This window comes from Ranitomeya variabilis, chromosome 5 (assembly GCF_051348905.1).
Source record: "Ranitomeya variabilis isolate aRanVar5 chromosome 5, aRanVar5.hap1, whole genome shotgun sequence".
Classification (NCBI taxonomy): Eukaryota; Metazoa; Chordata; class Amphibia; order Anura; family Dendrobatidae; genus Ranitomeya; species Ranitomeya variabilis.
In genome coordinates, this window is record NC_135236.1 from 601,987,939 (window position 1) to 602,006,745 (window position 18,807).

The 18,807-nt window shown below is 45.6% G+C and overlaps 1 protein-coding gene across 1 annotated transcript in view; it reads right to left on the reverse strand.

Annotated features, from left to right (window-relative positions):
- CAMLG (calcium modulating ligand) overlaps positions 1-18,404 on the reverse strand; it is a 41,538-nt gene extending 23,134 nt beyond the window's left edge. Inside the window, exons 1-2 of the mRNA XM_077266040.1 lie at positions 18,147-18,404; positions 9,851-10,275 (exon numbers count right to left, since the gene is read on the reverse strand). Of these exons, the coding sequence (XP_077122155.1) occupies positions 9,851-10,275; positions 18,147-18,297 (576 nt within the window). The 5' untranslated portion in view covers positions 18,298-18,404. The remainder of the gene's footprint in view (positions 1-9,850; positions 10,276-18,146) is intronic.
- Between the last annotated feature and the right edge of the window lie 403 nt (positions 18,405-18,807).

Sequence of the window (18,807 nt, forward strand, 5' to 3'; positions counted from 1 at the left end):
ACCAGCGTAAAAGTAAAAAAAAAACAAACAGTACATACTTACATTCCGGTGTCTGTCCCCCGGCGTTCTGCTTCTCTGCACTGTGTCTGCGCCAGCCGGAAAGCACAGCGGTGACGTCACCGCTGTGCTCGCTTTCCGGCCGGCCGGCGCTCACAGTGCAGAGAAGCAGAACGCCGGGGGACAGACACCGGAATGTGAGTATGTACTGTTTGTTTTTTTTTTACTTTTATGCTGGTAACCACGGTAAACATCGGGTTACTAAGCGCGGCCCTGCGCTTAGTAACCCGATGTTTACCCTGGTTACAAGCGAACGCATCGCTGGATTGCTGTCACACACAACGATCCAGCGATGACAGCAGGAGATCCAGCGACGAAAGAAAGTTCCAAACGATCTGCTACGACGTACGATTCTCAGCAGGGTCCCTGATCGCTGCTGCGTGTCAGACACTGCGATATCGTATGGATATCGCTGGAACGTCACGGATCGTACCGCCGTAGCGACAAAAGTGCCACAGTGAGACAGTACCCTTAGTGTAAGAAGCACAATGCTCCTTTAGTAGACAATATTATTTGTGTAACCCCATCCCGACCTTGGACGTACTGGATACATCCAGAAGATTTTGCACGCACAAAAGCTGTGCACGCGCCATTGTCATGGGGTGATTATTATTATTATTATTTATATATTATATATATTGATTCCATGGTGCTGTACATGAGAAGGGGTTACATACAAATTACAGATATCACTTACAGTAAACAGACTATGACAGACTGATACAGCGGGGCGAGGACCCTGCCCTTGCGGGCTTACATTCTACAGGATTATTGGGAAGGAGACAATAGAAAAAACAAAACAGAAAACCTTGTACCCTAACAAATACTAGATAAAACTACATTTTTATTGTTCACTTTTAAAATATTGAACACACAAGCACCATACAGACAACCGTGGTTGACTAAAACGGTCCCTCACACTGTTAATGCTCTAAATCTTCCCTGCCTATGCAGCGGAGGTTGGCACCCTAAAATTTATTCGAGATAGGCGCCCCCGCTCGACGGCGGCTGTCCCTCTTACTCCTGTTTAACCACTATGAATGGTGTGATACAGTTATGCTCCAATCTGGCACGACAGGAAAAATGAAAGGGACAGTGATTGCCTTACAAATTAATCATCCATGCCTTTGAGGCATGAGGGGTTTGTCCTCAAAACATCACAAACAATGAGTACCCCATTGTTATAACTGGTATTTTCTATATCACAGCATGGTTGCGCAGCTTTCTATCTAGACCGCGTCCATCTCTGGTTAAGTGGATTTACCCTACCTGTAATCAATGACTGTGGTTGTAAATTGGTTTGGGCCCACCAGGCTATGTATCTAAGAGTCAGTAGTTTACTTATAGAGTCACCGTTGGGGTGAGCCGCCGAGGAGTGGGGGCGCCATTTCCGCTGAACAGTAGGGTGCCAACCCCCACAGTTAGATAGGCTGCCATAAACAGCAGGGAACAGCTATAGAAAGGTACTCTGTGTGTATTTTGCACTTTTTTGCACTTTAAGTAAGTTTGTTATTCACTCTGCCTCACACTGTCTAATGATTGCCTTACAAATTAATCATCCATGGCAATCACTGTCCCTTTCATTTTTCCTGTCGTGCCAGATTGGAGCATAACTGCATCACATCATTCATATTGGTTAAACAGGAGTAAGAGGGACAGCCGCCGTCGAGCGGGGGCGCCTATCTCGAATAAATTTTAGGGTGCCAACCTCCGCTGCATAGGCAGGGAAGATTTAGAGCATTAACAGTTTGAGGGACAGTTTTAGTCAAGCACGGTTGTCTGTATGGTGATTGTGTGTTCAATATTTTAAAAGTGAACAATACAAAATGTAGTTTTATCTAGTATTTGTTAGGGTACAAGCTTTTCTGTTTTGTTTTTTCTTGAATTTGAACCTTGGTTGTCTATCCAAATTTTCTTGAAGGAGACAATAGGTTGAGGGTTGCAGCAGCTCTAGTGTTGGTGAAGCAGTATCTCCGATAGTGATGAGGAGGCAGAGGAGTCAGTGCAGGCTGTAGGCTTTCTTGAAGAGATGGGTTTTCAGGTTCCGTCTGAAGGATCCGAATGTGGTCGATAGTCGGACGTGTTGGGGCAAAGAATTGCAGAGGATGGGGGATATTCGGGAGAAGTCTTGGAGGCGGTTGGATGAGGAGCGAATAAGTGTGGAGGAGAGAAGGACGTCTTGGGAGGACCGGAGATTACGTGAGGGAAGACATCGGAAGATTAGTTAAAAGATATATGGAGGGCACAGGTTATGGATGGCTTTGTAGGTCAGTATTAGTAGTTTGAACTGTGATACGCTGAGGGAATGGGAGCCAGTGAAGAGATTTGCAGAGGGGGGAAGCGGAGGAGTAGCGAGGAGAGAGATGAATTAGTCGGGCAGCAGAGTTAAGGATGGACTGGAGAGGTGCAAGGGTGTTAGCAGGGAGGCCACAGAAAAGGATGTTGCAGTAGTCAAGGCAGGAGATGATGAGGGCATGCAAAAGCATTTTAGTAGATTGAGGGTTAAGGAAAGGACGGATTCTGGAGATATATTTTTGGGCCGGAGGCGACAGGAGGTGGAAAGAGCTTGGAAGTGCGGTTTGAAGGACAGGGCAGAGTGTCAAAGGTTACTCCGAGGCAGCGGACTTCGGGTACGGGGGAAAGTGTGATGTCGTTAATTGCGATCGATAGGTCAGGTAAGGAAGATCTATGGGATGGAGGAAAGATGATGAGTTCAGATTTGTCCACATTGAGTTTCAGGAAGCGAGAGGAGAAGAAGGAGGATATGGCTGATAGACACTCCGGGATTCTGGACAGCAGAGCGGTGACGTCTGGGCCAGAAACGTAGATCCGAGTGTCATCAGCATAAAGGTGGTACTTGAAACCATGAGACTTTATGAGTTGTCCCAGGCCAAGTGTATAGATTGAGAAGAGTAGGGGTCCTAGAACAGAGCCTTGGGGGACTCCAACAGAGAGAGGGTGGGATGAGGAGGTAGTGTGGGAGTGGGAGACACTGAATGTGCGGTTGGAAAGGTATGAGGAGATCCAGGATAGGGCAAGGTCTTTGATGCCAAAGAAGAGGATCTGTAGTAGGAGGCAGTGGTCAACTGTGTCGAAAGCAGAGGGCAGGTCTAGAAGGCGGAAGCCGCCACAGAGCTCCGGCGAGCAGCTGCACTAGGTCTGCGTACCATGACCGACGAGGCCAATCTGGGGCGACCAGGATAGCTGGAACTCCTGTCGTGACCTTTTTTTAATGCCTTCGGGAGCAGTGCTAGAGGGGGAAACAGATATGGGAGATGAAATTGGCCCCAAGGCAAGACTAACGCGTCCACAGCAATCGCGTGTGGATCTCGATAAAGGGCGACAAACCTGGGTACTTTGGCATTCCTCCCAGAAGCCATCAGGTCTACATCCGGGGTTCCCCAGAGTTGACATATCTGTTGAAATACTTCGGGATGTCCACCTGTGTCGCAGGGGAGGGCTCCTGAGCGCATTCGGAGACGCAGGCCTCACAGAGACGAATACTCTGGGCATGCGGAAAAGCGGACCGACAGACTACACATGCGGTATATAGTACCGTGTGAGTTTTGGTTCTAGACATGGTGCCCTGCAATTCTATAATCCGGAAGATCTAGATAGGCCGTACAATGCAGCGCTTAATGCTGTCAGGCTGGGGGGAGTAGCACTTACCCCAGTCCTGTGTCCCCGTTCAACCTGTGGAACCTGTCCCAGAGCGAAGATTCTGAGCTGCCTTTTCTTTTAAAAAAGAGCGCCCCCACTAGTGGGTGGAACCGGAAACGGCAGCGTCTGTCTGTGGCCTAGAATTTGCTTTCCCAGCACTTCGGCGATGAGAGGGAGGGGGCGGAGCCGCCGGAAAATGATGCGGCCGGAAGGGGCGGGACTTCCATCCGCGGCCTACTTCCTGCTAGAAGCCGGGGACTAAATTATCGGCCGCCCCGGAAGTGACGCTGGCGGTTCGCAGTGCGGCGCCGCCTGTAATACACAGGCTGCGGTGCCGCCAGACACAAGGAGACTGCAGCGCCACCGGCAGCAGCGACGCCAGGAAAGAGATGAGCCCGCAGAGCAGTCCTGCCCTCCAAACCCCTGGTACGATGTGCGCCTCAGGAGCCCTCATAGCCCCCACAGGCAGCCCTCTTGAATGCCGGCGCCTGCGTGTAACCAAACAGACAGTGCAGGCACCCTAACTCCATCTTCCTTTCCATAGGATGAGGAGAGGGACCATCCGCCCCCCTTTATCACCACTGTCTAGCATTGGTGATGCAGTGGGGGCCGCACGGACAATGCGTATGCACCTGTACAGCCTAGGGTTCCATTACCTTAGGGTGGTCAGGGCTTAGTCCGGCAAGTCCCACATCACGGGATAGGATATGTGGAGGCGACACTCCACGTGCTCGCCCGTTGATGGTTTGGGGAGATCGGACCCCTTCAATAGGGTCCGTCGCCCCTGTCTTGATTTCAAAAAAGGGTCCAGAACGTCTGGGAACCAGACGTGTGCCTCCTCCAGACACTAAGCATGAACTGGGTTCGCCTGTGGCCGGTGTCAAGGTGTATACTGCGGAGGAGTAACTAAACTTTTTTTATGTTTACTTAGTGTCAGCCTCCTGGCGGCAGTAGCATACACCCACAGTCCTGTGTCCCCCAATGAGGCAAAGGAGAAAATTGGAATCACCAAATGAGATATAAAATACAAATGTGATATGATGTATATGAGGATATCAGACACAGCTCCATGAATCTTGGTCTCTCTTGTTCCCAGGTTTTTTCTACCTGCGGCTTTGTGTTCACAGATTCCAGGTATGATTGTACAATTAGCAATGGAAGCCATATTCTAACTTGGTGATCTAGGATATATTGATATCAGATCATTTAGTTTTTCACATATTGTCGCATAATAACAGGTCAGATATAGTTCTATTACTTGATACTGTGTTATTATGCATGCTTTTTCTAAACCCAATTTAGGTTGACTTTTCAAGTACAGAGTGCGCCTGTTTACACAGTCACAGGTCAGATACAGTTCTATTCCTTCATACTGTTGTTATGCATGCTTTTTCTATATTAATTGAGGGTGACTTTTTAAATATTGAGTGTGCCTGTTTACATAGTGCTGTATTGACTTCGCTACTGAACCTTACCATCTACTATTTGCCACTGTATCTGATTTTTGATTATCATCCTATTGTTTAGATGGGAATTCCAATTATTGAGTAGTAAAACTTCAAGTGCACACCGGTAGAGGGACGTTAGTCTTATTATGGATGCACCTGGTGGATTATATATTCTGTATCGTTTTTGCTCTTTAAATGTTTTTAAATTACACATGATATTGTTTGCTTGCTTTGTCTAGTACATTTGTATTATATGATATTTGGTGATCCCAATTTTCTTAGCACACATCTTTGTCTTCTTCCAAATTGTACTATTTTTTAGTGTGTTATTGGATGATCCCTTATCTATTGGTGGTGCACTCAGTAGTTTATCTATTTACTAATACCAGATCTCTGGATCTAAAATTATATTCACCCCCGTCATCTTTAGCTCTTCCCAAGGCCGCCATCTTGTGACCACAACTTTTTACCACCTGGACATCAGAGGTAATGGTCACGAGCTCTCAATGTAAGTCTATGAGGGCCAGAACAAAACTCTCCGAGACTTGCATTGAAAAGTCTGAAGCGATCCGGCAGGTCACAAACTGCTGGAGACCGACGGGAGTGGTGCGGATAAAAGAAGAAGGCGGTGGCAGGTAAGTATGACAGTGTGGGCAGGGCACTTACATTAGTAGCACCACTCCAGCACTGCAATGGAGTGGTGCTTTAATGAAGACAAAAGCTATGTCTTGCTGTAACACAATTGTTCTTCCAGCTAATAATTATTAAGGACATATGAAGTTTCGCAACCACCTTAGCGTCAGTAGGCAGTTGGGAAGTGTTTGAAACCAGGTAGCCAAAGAAACAGACCAACACAGCATTATCTAAGGTGGGCAAACATGCCTGACGAAGAACTCAAACAGAGCATACAGGGCAGTCATAAAAACCTGGTGATGAAAGATAACTGCCTGCAAGAAATGGAGTTTTGAGACAATATTGCCTTTAGAACATTATTGTCTCCCCTTTTTCTTCAAGTAAAACAAAGAACGGCAGATAGACTTATCAAACGGGGATGTCGAAGCAAAACAAAGTCCAAAAACTAATGCTGCATCTTCAAGTTGTCCACATCCTCTCTATTTCCATGGTAAATCTTAAAGGGGTTTTCCACTACTCTTATAACCATTTTTCAATTACTAAATTTCCCCATGGAAAATAATAACAGTTTATACTCACCTCCGGTGCCAGCACCAACCAGCAAGTCTGTGCCAGGCTTCTCGTGTCATTTAGTCACTAAACCCTGCAGCTAATCGGCAGTTACTAATGTCCCACTGCACTCTCCCTTTACATCGGATGAAACCAACATCTGGCGGAAGTGATGGCAGCAGCAATTATGATATCAGCAGGATGTCAGTTTCATTCGACGGAAGTGAGAGTGAAGCAGCACACTACCATCGGCTGATTAGCTGCAGAACTATGTCACACCAGCCCGGGGAGACCCAGCGCTGACATCACTGGAACAGCGCTGGGGCTGAAGGCGAGTAAAGGCTGATTTATTCTACATGGGAGAATATAGCAATTGAGAAGGTGTTGAAAACAACCCATTTACACATTTATCATTCTATTTATAAAATACTAAATAAGACATTTCAGAAAACAAATACTGTTTTACTGGAAAACATAATTTAAAGGGAACCTGTCACCCCCCCCCAGGCGATTGTAACTAAAAGAGCCACCTTATGCAGCACTAATGCTGCATTCTGTCAAGGTGGCTCTTTTATTTGGGGTCCCTTACACCACTGAAAGAATCGTTTTTATAATTTGCCCTCCATACCTGTAGTTTGTCAGGGGGGCATGCCTTTCCTCCCAGGACACAATCGCCTCCCAGCCACCAGTAATTTCCTCCTTTCCTCAGCGTTCAGTTATGTCCCTGGCACCTGCGCTGTAATTTTTCTCAGGATTGCGCAGTTAGCGCTGCCCTTCCACTGACATCACATCTTCATTCTCGCGCCTAAGTGTACGCGCGGCCCAAGATTCCCAGCCCCGCAGTGTGAATAAATCCAATAGGAAAAATCCATGCTGTTGTCGGCCGGCAGATCTCTTCGGGCGTACTGCGCATGTGCCTGCCATTTTCTTTTTCAGGAAGAGTAGGCGGAGGAAAGGGGGACAGAGCTGGAGTGACAGGTGGATGGCGGAGGTACCGTTGGGGCTTGGGGACCTCATTTCTCTCTCCTCTGACATGTATATCACGTCAGAAGAGAGATAAATGTTTTTAATAGTGGGCACACTTTTTTTTACGTGATCACGGACCGGAAAAAAAACCTCTTATCGTGTTCTGCGGGGTCTCGGCTACCACTGGTAGATGAAACCCCAGAGATTTTACGACGCTGGGGGGCGCTATACCCTTATTCCAGATTGCCATTTTAAAATGGCAATGAGGGAATAAGGACCCTTAACGGCCGCCGTCTTAATCCATATTGGCGGTCGTTAAAGGGTTTTAAAAAAATTGGAAACTGCGTAGTGAAGTGGTGATATACTTGCAGTCATGTCACCAATACTGAGCATAAGAATACTGAGCCATAAAGAATAAATTACAGCTAGAATCTGTCAAAAGGTTTCTGCTATTTGAGAGCAGAAAAATATAAAGCAAGAGATCCTGATTCCAAAGATGTATTACTTACTGGGTTGTGTGCTGTAGTTTGAATACAAGTTGTGTTTTATCAGGAGAATATCACTGCCTGACTGGGATTCACATGCAGCACAGTCCCGCTAATTTGTGTAACCCCACCCCGATGACTAAATGGCAGATTGCTGTCCATGTACAGTGGGGCAAAAAAGTATTTAGTCATTCAGCAATAGTGCAAGTTCCACCACTTAAAAAGATGAGAGGCGTCTGTAATTTACATCATAGGTAGACCTCAACTATGGGAGACAAACTGAGAAAAAAAAATCCAGAAAATCACATTGTCTGTTTTTTTATCATTTTATTTGCATATTATGGTGGAAAATAAGTATTTGGTCAGAAACAAACAATCAAGATTTCTGGCTCTCACAGACCTGTAACTTCTTCTTTAAGAGTCTCCTCTTTCCTCCACTCATTACCTGTAGTAATGGCACCTGTTTAAACTTGTTATCAGTATAAAAAGACACCTGTGCACACCCTCAAACAGTCTGACTCCAAACTCCACTATGGTGAAGACCAAAGAGCTGTCAAAGGACACCAGAAACAAAATTGTAGCCCTGCACCAGGCTGGGAAGACTGAATCTGCAATAGCCAACCAGCTTGGAGTGAAGAAATCAACAGTGGGAGCAATAATTAGAAAATGGAAGACATTCAAGACCACTGATAATCTCCCTCGATCTGGGGCTCCACGCAAAATCCCACCCCGTGGGGTCAGAATGATCACAAGAACGGTGAGCAAAAATCCCAGAACCACACGGGGGGACCTAGTGAATGAACTGCAGAGAGCTGGGACCAATGTAACAAGGCCTACCATAAGTAACACACTACGCCACCATGGACTCAGATCCTGCAGTGCCAGACGTGTCCCACTGCTTAAGCCAGTACATGTCCGGGCCCGTCTGAAGTTTGCTAGAGAACATTTGGATGATCCAGAGGAGTTTTGGGAGAATGTCCTATGGTCTGATGAAACCAAACTGGAACTGTTTGGTAGAAACACAACTTGTCGTGTTTGGAGGAAAAAGAATACTGAGTTGCATCCATCAAACACCATACCTACTGTAAAGCATGGTGGTGGAAACATCATGCTTTGGGGCTGTTTCTCTGCAAAGGGGCCAGGATGACTGATCCGGGTACATGAAAGAATGAATGGGGCCATGTATCGTGAGATTTTGAGTGCAAACCTCCTTCCATCAGCAAGGGCATTGAAGATGAAACGTGGCTGGGTCTTTCAACATGACAATGATCCAAAGCACACCGCCAGGGCAACAAAGGAGTGGCTTCGTAAGAAGCATTTCAAGGTCCTGGAGTGGCCTAGCCAGTCTCCAGATCTCAACCCTATAGAAAACCTTTGGAGGAAGTTGAAAGTCCGTGTTGCCAAGCGAAAAGCCAAAAACATCACTGCTCTAGAGGAGATCTGCATGGAGGAATGGGCCAACATACCAACAACAGTGTGTGGCAACCTTGTGAAGACTTACAGAAACCGTTTGACCTCTGTCATTGCCAACAAAGGATATATTACAAAGTATTGAGATGAAATTTTGTTTCTGACCAAATACTTATTTTCCACCATAATATGCAAATAAAATGATAAAAAAACAGACAATATGATTTTCTGGATTTTTTTTTCTCAGTTTGTCTCCCATAGTTGAGGTCTACTTATGATGTAAATTACAGACGCCTCTCATCTTTTTAAGTGGTGGAACTTGCACTATTGCTGAATGACTAAATACTTTTTTGCCCCACTGTATATAGAAAGCTGCCAATCACAGGTGTGGGTGGAGTTATATAAAGCTCCGTATTCTGACCAATGCTACATCTACAGCAGAGAAAACAGATATTCCATGAAAACTGCCCTGAGCTGCCCAGAAACTGATATATCGCTGGAATCAGGCTCTTTTGCCCTACATTATGCTGCTCTCTAAGCAGTTTCTTCTAAGGTATTGATTCTAGTGAAAGCTACTGTGCCCAACAGACCCAAATGGTAGTAATGGATTACGACTACAGAACATTTCAAAGGTAATCTTACCAGATACTTGCACACAAACAGCCTAACCGTCAAGGCCAGGAGAGCACTTCCAGCAAGCCTAAAAATGCGGAAAGAGTCCAATTCTTCCACTCCACTACCATTTTCAGGAGTTGGCTTTTCACTACTGAGCTGGTTCCTAAGCTTCATGGCCTCATCAAACCTTGTTATGTATTGATTCAGACCTCGTGGTGTGGAGTCCAAGGTCACATCTGTTCTGTTTCTCAGGCCATTGCTGTCTTTCTTGAACTCAGAATTTTTGGTCAAGTCTGTTCTTTCCACTGTGTCCGACTCCATACCATCCCCACTGCCACACGGGTGATCACTTGATGTACAAGTGCCTCCAGCAAGAATGGACCCCAGCTGGGTTAAAGATGGATGCAATGTAGGGTCTGGTTTATTAACTCGTTCCATTCGGAGATCTTCAACTGAGAAAAAAAATAAAGTGAAATGCTTTAAGAAAGTTATTTTACACAAAAACATTTCTCAGAGACCATGTCAGCTGTTTTCTGCTTGTTTAAAAGAGTTGTCTCATGGACAAAGTTAATTTTAATCAATACATCTTGGAATAATAATAATTTCCACAATTGGATGCCTTTAAATAAAATGTTCCTGTGCTGAGAATCTTAGATATGTGCTCTAAATATGCAATTATATTGCCTAATGCATTGTGCCCAACTTATGGATCTGAATATGCACCCCATAAATTGTTAAACGGGTTGTCCAGGACTTAAAGGGAGTCAGCACAGAATGACTGTTCAGTGTACAGGTGCTCGACAGACACTGAACACTGAGCTGGTTAGCGCTGTTCACCGGCGCCGGGTGCTGAAGACGGCTCTCATCATTCTCCCCTGGTCTGCCGGCGATCAGCGCTAGCAGAGGAGAATGTTGAAAGTTGTATTCAACTGACAACAATGAGAGCAGGCGGTAGCTGATGGGACTATTAGGCTATGTGCCCACGTTGCAGATTTGAAGCAGAATTTTCTGCTTAAAAACTGCACACCCTTGGCAGGAAAAACATGCGGAATTAGACACGTTTTGCATGCGTTTTTCACGCGATTTTCAAGAGTTTTTCTAATGCATGTCTATGGGTGCGGAATTGCCGCAATTCTGCAAAAATAACGAACATGCTGCGCTTTTTACCACAATGCGTTTCCGCCATGGAAAAAAACGCATCATAGGCACATCAATTGCGGAACGCATTAGAAATTAATGGGACGCTGTTTATAAGCGCTTTTTAAGCGTTTCCGCAGTGGAAAATCATGGCAAAAATGCTTAAAAAACGCAACGTGGGCACATAGCCTTACTCTCATCAGCCTACACCTACTGCCGCTAATAACAGTGAGAACAGGTGGCAGATGATGGGAGTATTCATCACCTGCTGTCTGCGAAATAAAGAAATTTAAAAACGGCGTGGGTTCCCCTGTATTTTTCATAACCAGTCAGGTAAAATGGACAGCTGTAGGCTGCAACCCTCAGCTGTCAGCTTCAACAAGGCTGGGTATCAAGAATAGAGGGGCCCCCATGCCGTATTTTTTAATTATTTAAATAAACAATTTTAAAAAACGACGTGGGGTCTCCCCTATTCTTGACAACCAACCTTGCAAAAGCAGACAGCAGGGGGCTAGTATTCTCAGGCTGGTAAGGGGCCATGGATATTGCTCCCCCTCCAGCCTCCCAGAAAAGGCGCATCTATTAGATGCGCCAATTCTGGCACTTTGCCCGGCTCCTCCCAATTGCCCTGTAGCGGTGGCAAGTGGGGTTCATATTTGTGGGGTTGATGTCACCTTTGTATTGTCTGGTGACATCAAGCCCACGGCTTAGTAATGGAGAGGCTTTATGGGATTTATGTGACATATCAAGAAAGTAGTGAGTATTTGTGTGTTCTAATTATTTTAAAAATATAAATCTGAAAACTGTGACGTGCCTTTGTATTCAGCCCCATGTAATCTAAATAAAATCCTGAGTGACCAATTGGGTCCAGAAGTCACATAATTAGTAAATTGAGTCCACTTGTCTGTATTTATTCTCAGCATAAGGCCACATTCGCACTATCAGTATTTGGTCAGAATTTTACATCAGTATTTGTAAGCCAAAACCAGGTGTGGAACAATTAGAGGAAAGTATAATAGAAACATATGCACCACTGCTGGATTTATCACCCACTCCTGGTCTTGGCTTTTAAATACTGATGTAAAATACTGACCGTGTGAACGTGGCCTAATACAGCTGTTCGGTGAAGGCCTCAGGTTTGAGAACATTAGGGATCAAACAGTATCATGGAAACCATGCAAGACACCAGACCGGTGACCAGCCTGTACATGTGCAAAGCTGGCAGAGACAGACCCCAAAAGATCTGCAGACGCAACAAAAAGTGCTCCCACAAAGTACCGACTCATGGGGGTCCAAGTCATAATTTTCAGATTAAAATTTTTTAACCCCTTCACCCCCAAGGGTGGTTTGCACGTTAATGACCGGGCCAATTTTTACAATTCTGACCACTGTCCCTTTATGAGGTTATAACTCTGGAACGCTTCAACGGATCTTGGCGATTCTGACATTGTTTTCTCGTGACATATTGTACTTCATGATAGTGGTAAAATTTCTTCGATATAACTTGCGTTTATTTGTGAAAAAAACGAATATTTGGCGAAAATTTTGAAAATTTCGCAATTTTCCAACTTTGAATTTTTATGCCCTTAAATCACAGACATATGTCATGCAAAATACTTAATAAGTAACATTTCCCACATGTCTACTTTACATCAGCACAATTTTGGAACCAAAATTTTTTTGGGTGACGGAGTTATAAGGGTTAAAAGTTGACCAGCAATTTCTCATTTTTACAACACCATTTTTTTTTTAGGGACCACATCTCATTTGAAGTCATTTTGAGGGGTCTATATGATAGAAAATACCCAAGTGTGACACCATTCTAAAAACTGCACCCCTCAAGGTACTCAAAACCACTTTCAAGAAGTTTATTAACCCTTCAGGTGTTTCACAGGAATTTTTGGAATGTTTAAATAAAATTAAACATTTAACTTTTTTTCACTCAAAATTTGTTTCAGCTCCAATTTGTTTTATTTTACCAAGGGTAACAGGAGAAAATAGACCCCAAAATTTGTTGTACAATTCGTCCTGAGTACGCTGATACCCCATATGTGGGTGTAAACCATTGTTTGGGCGCAGGGCAGAGCTCGGAAGGAAAGGAGCGCCATTTGACTTTTCAATGCAAAATTGACTGGAATTGAGATGGGACGCCATGTTGCGTTTGGAGAGCCCCTGATGTGCGTAAACATTGAAACCCCCCACAAGTGACACCATTTTGGAAAGTAGACCCCCTAAGGATCTTATCTAGATGTGTGTTGAGCACTTTGACCCAACAAGTGCTTCACAGAAGTTTATAATGCAGAGCCGTAAAAATAAAAATCATATTTTTTCACAAAAATGATCTTTTCGCCCCCATTTTTTTATTTCCCCAAGGGTAAGAGAAGAAATTAGACCACAAAAGTTGTTGTGCAATTTGTCCTGAGTACGACGATACCCCATATGTGGGGATAAACCACTGTTTGGGCACATAGCAGAGCTCGGAAGGGAAGGAGCGCTATTTTACTTTTCAATGCAAAATTGACTGGAATTAAGATGGGATGCCATGTTGCGTTTGGAGAGCCCCTGATGTGCCTAAACATTAAAAACCCCCACAAGTGACACCATTTTGGAAAGTAGACCCCTTAAGGAACTTATCTAGATGTGTGTTGAGCACTTTGACCCAACAAGTGCTTCACAGAAGTTTATAATGCAGAGCCGTAAAAATAAAAATCATATTTTTTCACAAAAATGATCTTTTCGCCCCCATTTTTTTATTTCCCCAAGGGTAAGAGAAGAAATTAGACCACAAAAGTTGTTGAGCAATTTGTCCTGAGTACGACGATACCCCATATGTGGGGGTAAACCACTGTTTGGGCGCATAGCAGAGCTCGGAAGGGAAGGAGCGCTATTTTACTTTTCAATGCAAAATTGACTGGAATTAAGATGGGATGCCATGTTGCGTTTGGAGAGCCCCTGATGTGCCTAAACATTAAAAACCCCCACAAGTGACACCATTTTGGAAAGTAGACCCCCTAAGGAACTTATCTAGATGTGTTTTGATAGCTTTGAACCCCCAAGTGTTTCACTACAGTTTATAACGCAGAGCCGTGAAAATAAAAATTCCTTTTTTTTTTTCACAAAAATGATTTTTAGCCCCCAGTTTTGTATTTTCACAAGGGTATCAGGATAAATTGGACCCCAAACTTTGTTGTTCAATTTGTCCTGAGTACGCTGATACCCCATATGTGGGGGGAACCACTGTTTGGGCGCATGACAGAGCTCGGAAGGGAAGGAGCGCCATTTGGAATGCAGACTTAAATGGATTGGTCTGCAGGCGTCACGTTGCATTTGCAGAGCCCCTGATGTACCCAAACAGTACAAACCCCCCACAATTGACCCCATATTGGAAACTAGACCCCCCAAGGAACTTATCTAGATGTGTTGTGAGAACTTTGAACCCCCAAGTGTTTCACTACAGTTTATAACGCAGAGCCGTGAAAATAAAAATTCCTTTTTTTTTCACAAAAATGATTTTTTAGCCCCCAGTTTTGTATTTTCACAAGGGTACCAGGATAAATTGGGCTCCAAAAGTTGTTGTCCAATTTGTCCTGAGTACGTTGATACCCCATATGTGGGGGGGAACCACTGTTTGGGTGCATGACAGAGCTCGGAAGGGAAGGAGCGTCATTTGGAATGCAGACTTAAATGGATTGGTCTGCAGGCGTCACGTTGCATTTGCAGAGCCCCTGATGTACCCAAACAGTACAAACCCCCCACAAGTGACCCCATATTGGAAACTAGACCCCCCAAGGAACTTATCTAGATGTGTTGTGAGAACTTTGAACCCCCAAGTGTTTCACTACAGTTTATAACGCAGAGCCGTGAAAATAAAAATTCTTTTTTTTTTCACAAAAATGATTTTTTAGCCCCCAGTTTTGTATTTTCACAAAGGTATCAGGATAAATTGGACCCCAAAAGTTGTTGATCAATTTGTCCTGAGTACGCTGATACCCCATATGTGGGGGGGAACCACTGTTTGGGCGCATGACAGAGCTCGGAAGGGAAGGAGCGCCATTTGGAATGCAGACTTAAATGGATTGGTCTGCAGGCGTCATGTTGCATTTGCAGAGCCCCTGATGTACCCAAACAGTACAAACCCCCCACAAGTGACCCCATATCGGAAACTAGACCCCCCAAGGAACTTATCTAGATGTGTTGTGAGAACTTTGAACCCCAAAGTGTTTCACTACAGTTTACAACGCAGAGCCGTGAAAATAAAAAATCTTTTTTTTCCCACAAAACTTATTTTTTGGCCCCCAGTTTTGTATTTTCCCAAGGGTAGCAGGAGAAATTGGACCCCAAAAGATGATGTCCAATTTGTCCTGAGTACGCTGATACCCCATATGTTGGGGTAAACCCCTGTTTGGGCACACGGGAGAGCTCTGAAGGGAAGGAGCACTGTTTTCCTTTTTCAACGCAGAATTGGCTGGAATTCAGATCGGATGCCATGTCCCGTTTGGAGAGCCCCTGATGTGCCTAAACAGTGGAAACCCCCCAATTATAACTGAAACCCTAATCCAAACACATCCCTAACCCTAATCCCAACGGTAACCCTAACCACTCCTCTAACCCAGACACACCCAACCCTATTCCCAACCGTAAATGTAATCCAAACCCTAACCCTATCTTTAGCCCCAACCCTAACTGTAGCTCCAACCCTAGCCCCAACCCTAACCCTAGCCCTAACCCTAGCAATAACCCTAGCCCTATCACTAGCCCTAACACTAGCCGTAACACTAGCCCTAACCCTAGCCCTAACCCTAGCCCTAACCCTATCCCCAACCCTAGCCCTAACCCTAGCCCTAACCCTAGCCCCAACCCTAGCCCTAACCCTAGTCCTAACCCTTGCCCTAACCCTAGCCCTAACTCTAGTCCTAACTCTAGCCCTAACCCTAGCCCCAACCCTAGCCCTAACCCTAGCCCTAGCCCTAACCCTTGCCCTAACCCTAACCCTAACCCTAGCCCTAACTCTAGCCCTAACCCTAACCCTAATGGGAAAATGGAAATAAATACATTTTTTAATTTTTTTATTTTTCCCTAACTAAGGGGGTGATGAAGGGGGGTTTGATTTACTTTTATAGTGGGTTTTTTAGCAGATTTTTATGATTGGCAGCTGTCACACACTGAAAGACGCTTTTCATTGCAAAAAATATTTTTTGCGTTACCACATTTTGAGAGCTGTAATTTTTCCATATTTGAGTCCACAGAGTTATGTGAGATCTTGTTTTTTTGCGGGACGCGTTGACGTTTTTATTGGTAACATTTTCGGACACGTGACATTTTTTGATCACTTTTTATTCCGATTTTTGTGAGGCAGAGTGATCAAAAACCAGCTATTCATGAATTTATTTTGGGGGAGGCGTTTATACCGTTCCGCGTTTGGTAAAATTGATAAAGCAGTTTTATTCTTCGGGTCAGTACGATTACAGCGATACCTCATTTATATCATTTTTTTATGTTTTGGCGCTTTTATACGATAAAAACTATTTTATAGAAAAAAAATAATTATTTTGGTATCGCTTTATTCTCAGGACTATAACTTTTTTATTTTTTTGCTGATGATGCTGTATGGCGGCTCTTTTTTTGCGGGACAAGATGACGTTTTCAGCGGTACCATGGTTATTTATATCAGTCTTTTTGATCGCGTGTTATTCCACTTTTTGTTCGGCGGTATGATAATAAAGCGTTGTTTTTTGCCTCGTTTTTTTTTTTTTTTTCTTTCGGTGTTTACTGAAGGGGTTAACTAGTGGGGCAGTTTTATAGGTTGGGTCGTTACGGACGCGGCGATACTAAATATGTGTACTTTTATTGTTTTTTTTATTTTATTTAGCTAAAGAAATGTATTTATGGGAATAATTTTTTTTTTCTTTTCTTTATTTAGGATATTTTTTTTATTTTTTTTTTTACACACATGTGGGGAATTTTTTTTTAACTTTTTTACTTTGTCCCAGGGGGGGACATCACAGATCATTGATCTGGCAGTGTGCACAGCACTCTGCCAGATCTGTGATCTGCTGTGCAGGGCTGCAGGCTTACCAAGCGTCTGCTCTGAGCAGGCACTCGGTAAGCCACCTCCTTCCCTGCAGGACCCGGATGCCGCGGCCATCTTGGATCCGGGACCTGCGGCGAGGAGGGAGGTAGGAGACCCTTAGAGCAACGCGATCACATCGCGTTGCTCCGGGGGTCTCAGGGAAGCCCGCAGGGAGCCCCCTCCCTGCGCGATGCTTCCCTATACCGCCGGTACACCGCGATCATGTTTGATCGCGGTGTGCCGGGGGTTAATGTGCCGGGGGCGGTCCGTGACCGCTCCTGGCACATAGTGCCGGATGTCAGCTGCGATATGCAGCTGACACCCGGCCGCGATCGGCCGCGCTCCCCCCGTGATCGCGGCCGATCTGCTATGACGTACTATCCCGTCGAGGGTCAGATAGGCCCAGGTCACCTCGACGGGATAGTACGTCAAAGGTCACAGAGGGGTTAATATATAGAAAATCCTTGCATCATTTCCTTTACACATCACAAATACTTGCTAATTTCTGTTATAGCGCACAAAATACCAAGAAAATACACACAAGTTTGTAAATATTAACAACTAACAATAAATCTTATCATCAATACCCTCCAGATTTTGTGTCAAAATCTGCGCAGAAAAAGCACAGACCCGAAGGCTACGTTCCCATGATGAGATTTTGGTGAGTGTTTGATGTTACTAATTTTCTGCACCCATGACGTAAAATGGGCAGAAATTTCTGCATCTCTTGGCAGGAAAACGCAGTGTAAACCATGGGCGTATTTGTGGCGTTGTTGCTACAGACTCATCTGCAGGACAGCAGTGACAGAAGCGCCAGCTACTAATCTGCAAGTCACAGGTAAAAGCCTCAGACTGCAGGGCTCGCACTCACTCGGCCGCTTCTGGGAAACCCTGCAGGTTTGTCACAAATCAGTGAGGAAAACATGAGACGTGTGTGCGATGTGTGTGCCCCAAGTGTGTGATCAGCAGGGGCCGCCCCTGGAGACGGCCACACACGGCAGGGGGCACACAGGACCCCAAGCTGGTGACAGCTATGATTCCATGGCTCCTGTGCAGCCCTCGGTCAGCGCCATGGCCGGCACCGCACCCTCCTGTACCCCGCTACCAGGCTCGCACCGCTGCTGGCCGGCTTGTGGATGCCCATGATCCTGTTCATCCTCTCCTCCGAAGTACTCATCAGCTTCCTCCGCCGGATCTCGGCTCTCCTTTGTGATGCGGTCATTGGCACGTCGGGGCCAGGGTCTCCACTTGCCGCTGCAGTCGCCATACTGTGTCAGTCACTCGCCACCTCCCGCAGCACTGCACACACACACAATAAGCTGCTCACATCGCTGGAGGTGGCGGCGCCTGCTGATCACGTCACGGACACGAGCCAGCTGTAGCGCCATCTTGTGGTTGGGAATGGGTCACGCATGCTCAGGTTATTGCCGTGTAGAAGTCTCCTCAGCCAGCTCGCGCTGGCAGAGACCCCGCGGGCTGTGGAGGGGCGGGGACCCCGCGGGCTGTGGAGGGGCGGAGACCCCGCGGGCTGTGGAGGGTCCGAGACCCCGCGGGCTGTGGAGGGGCCGGGACCCCGCGGGCTGTGGAGGGGCGGAGACCCCGCGGGCTGTGGAGGGGCAGAGACCCCGCGGGCTGTGGAGGGGCGGGGACCCCGCGGGCTGAGCCTTTTGCTCCTTATTTGCCACATAACATTTCATCTTTTCCCAGTAAGTTCACATTGGTGAACCAAACGCCACATTTTAACCCTATTCTTGACCACGTGATTTCCCATTTTTGC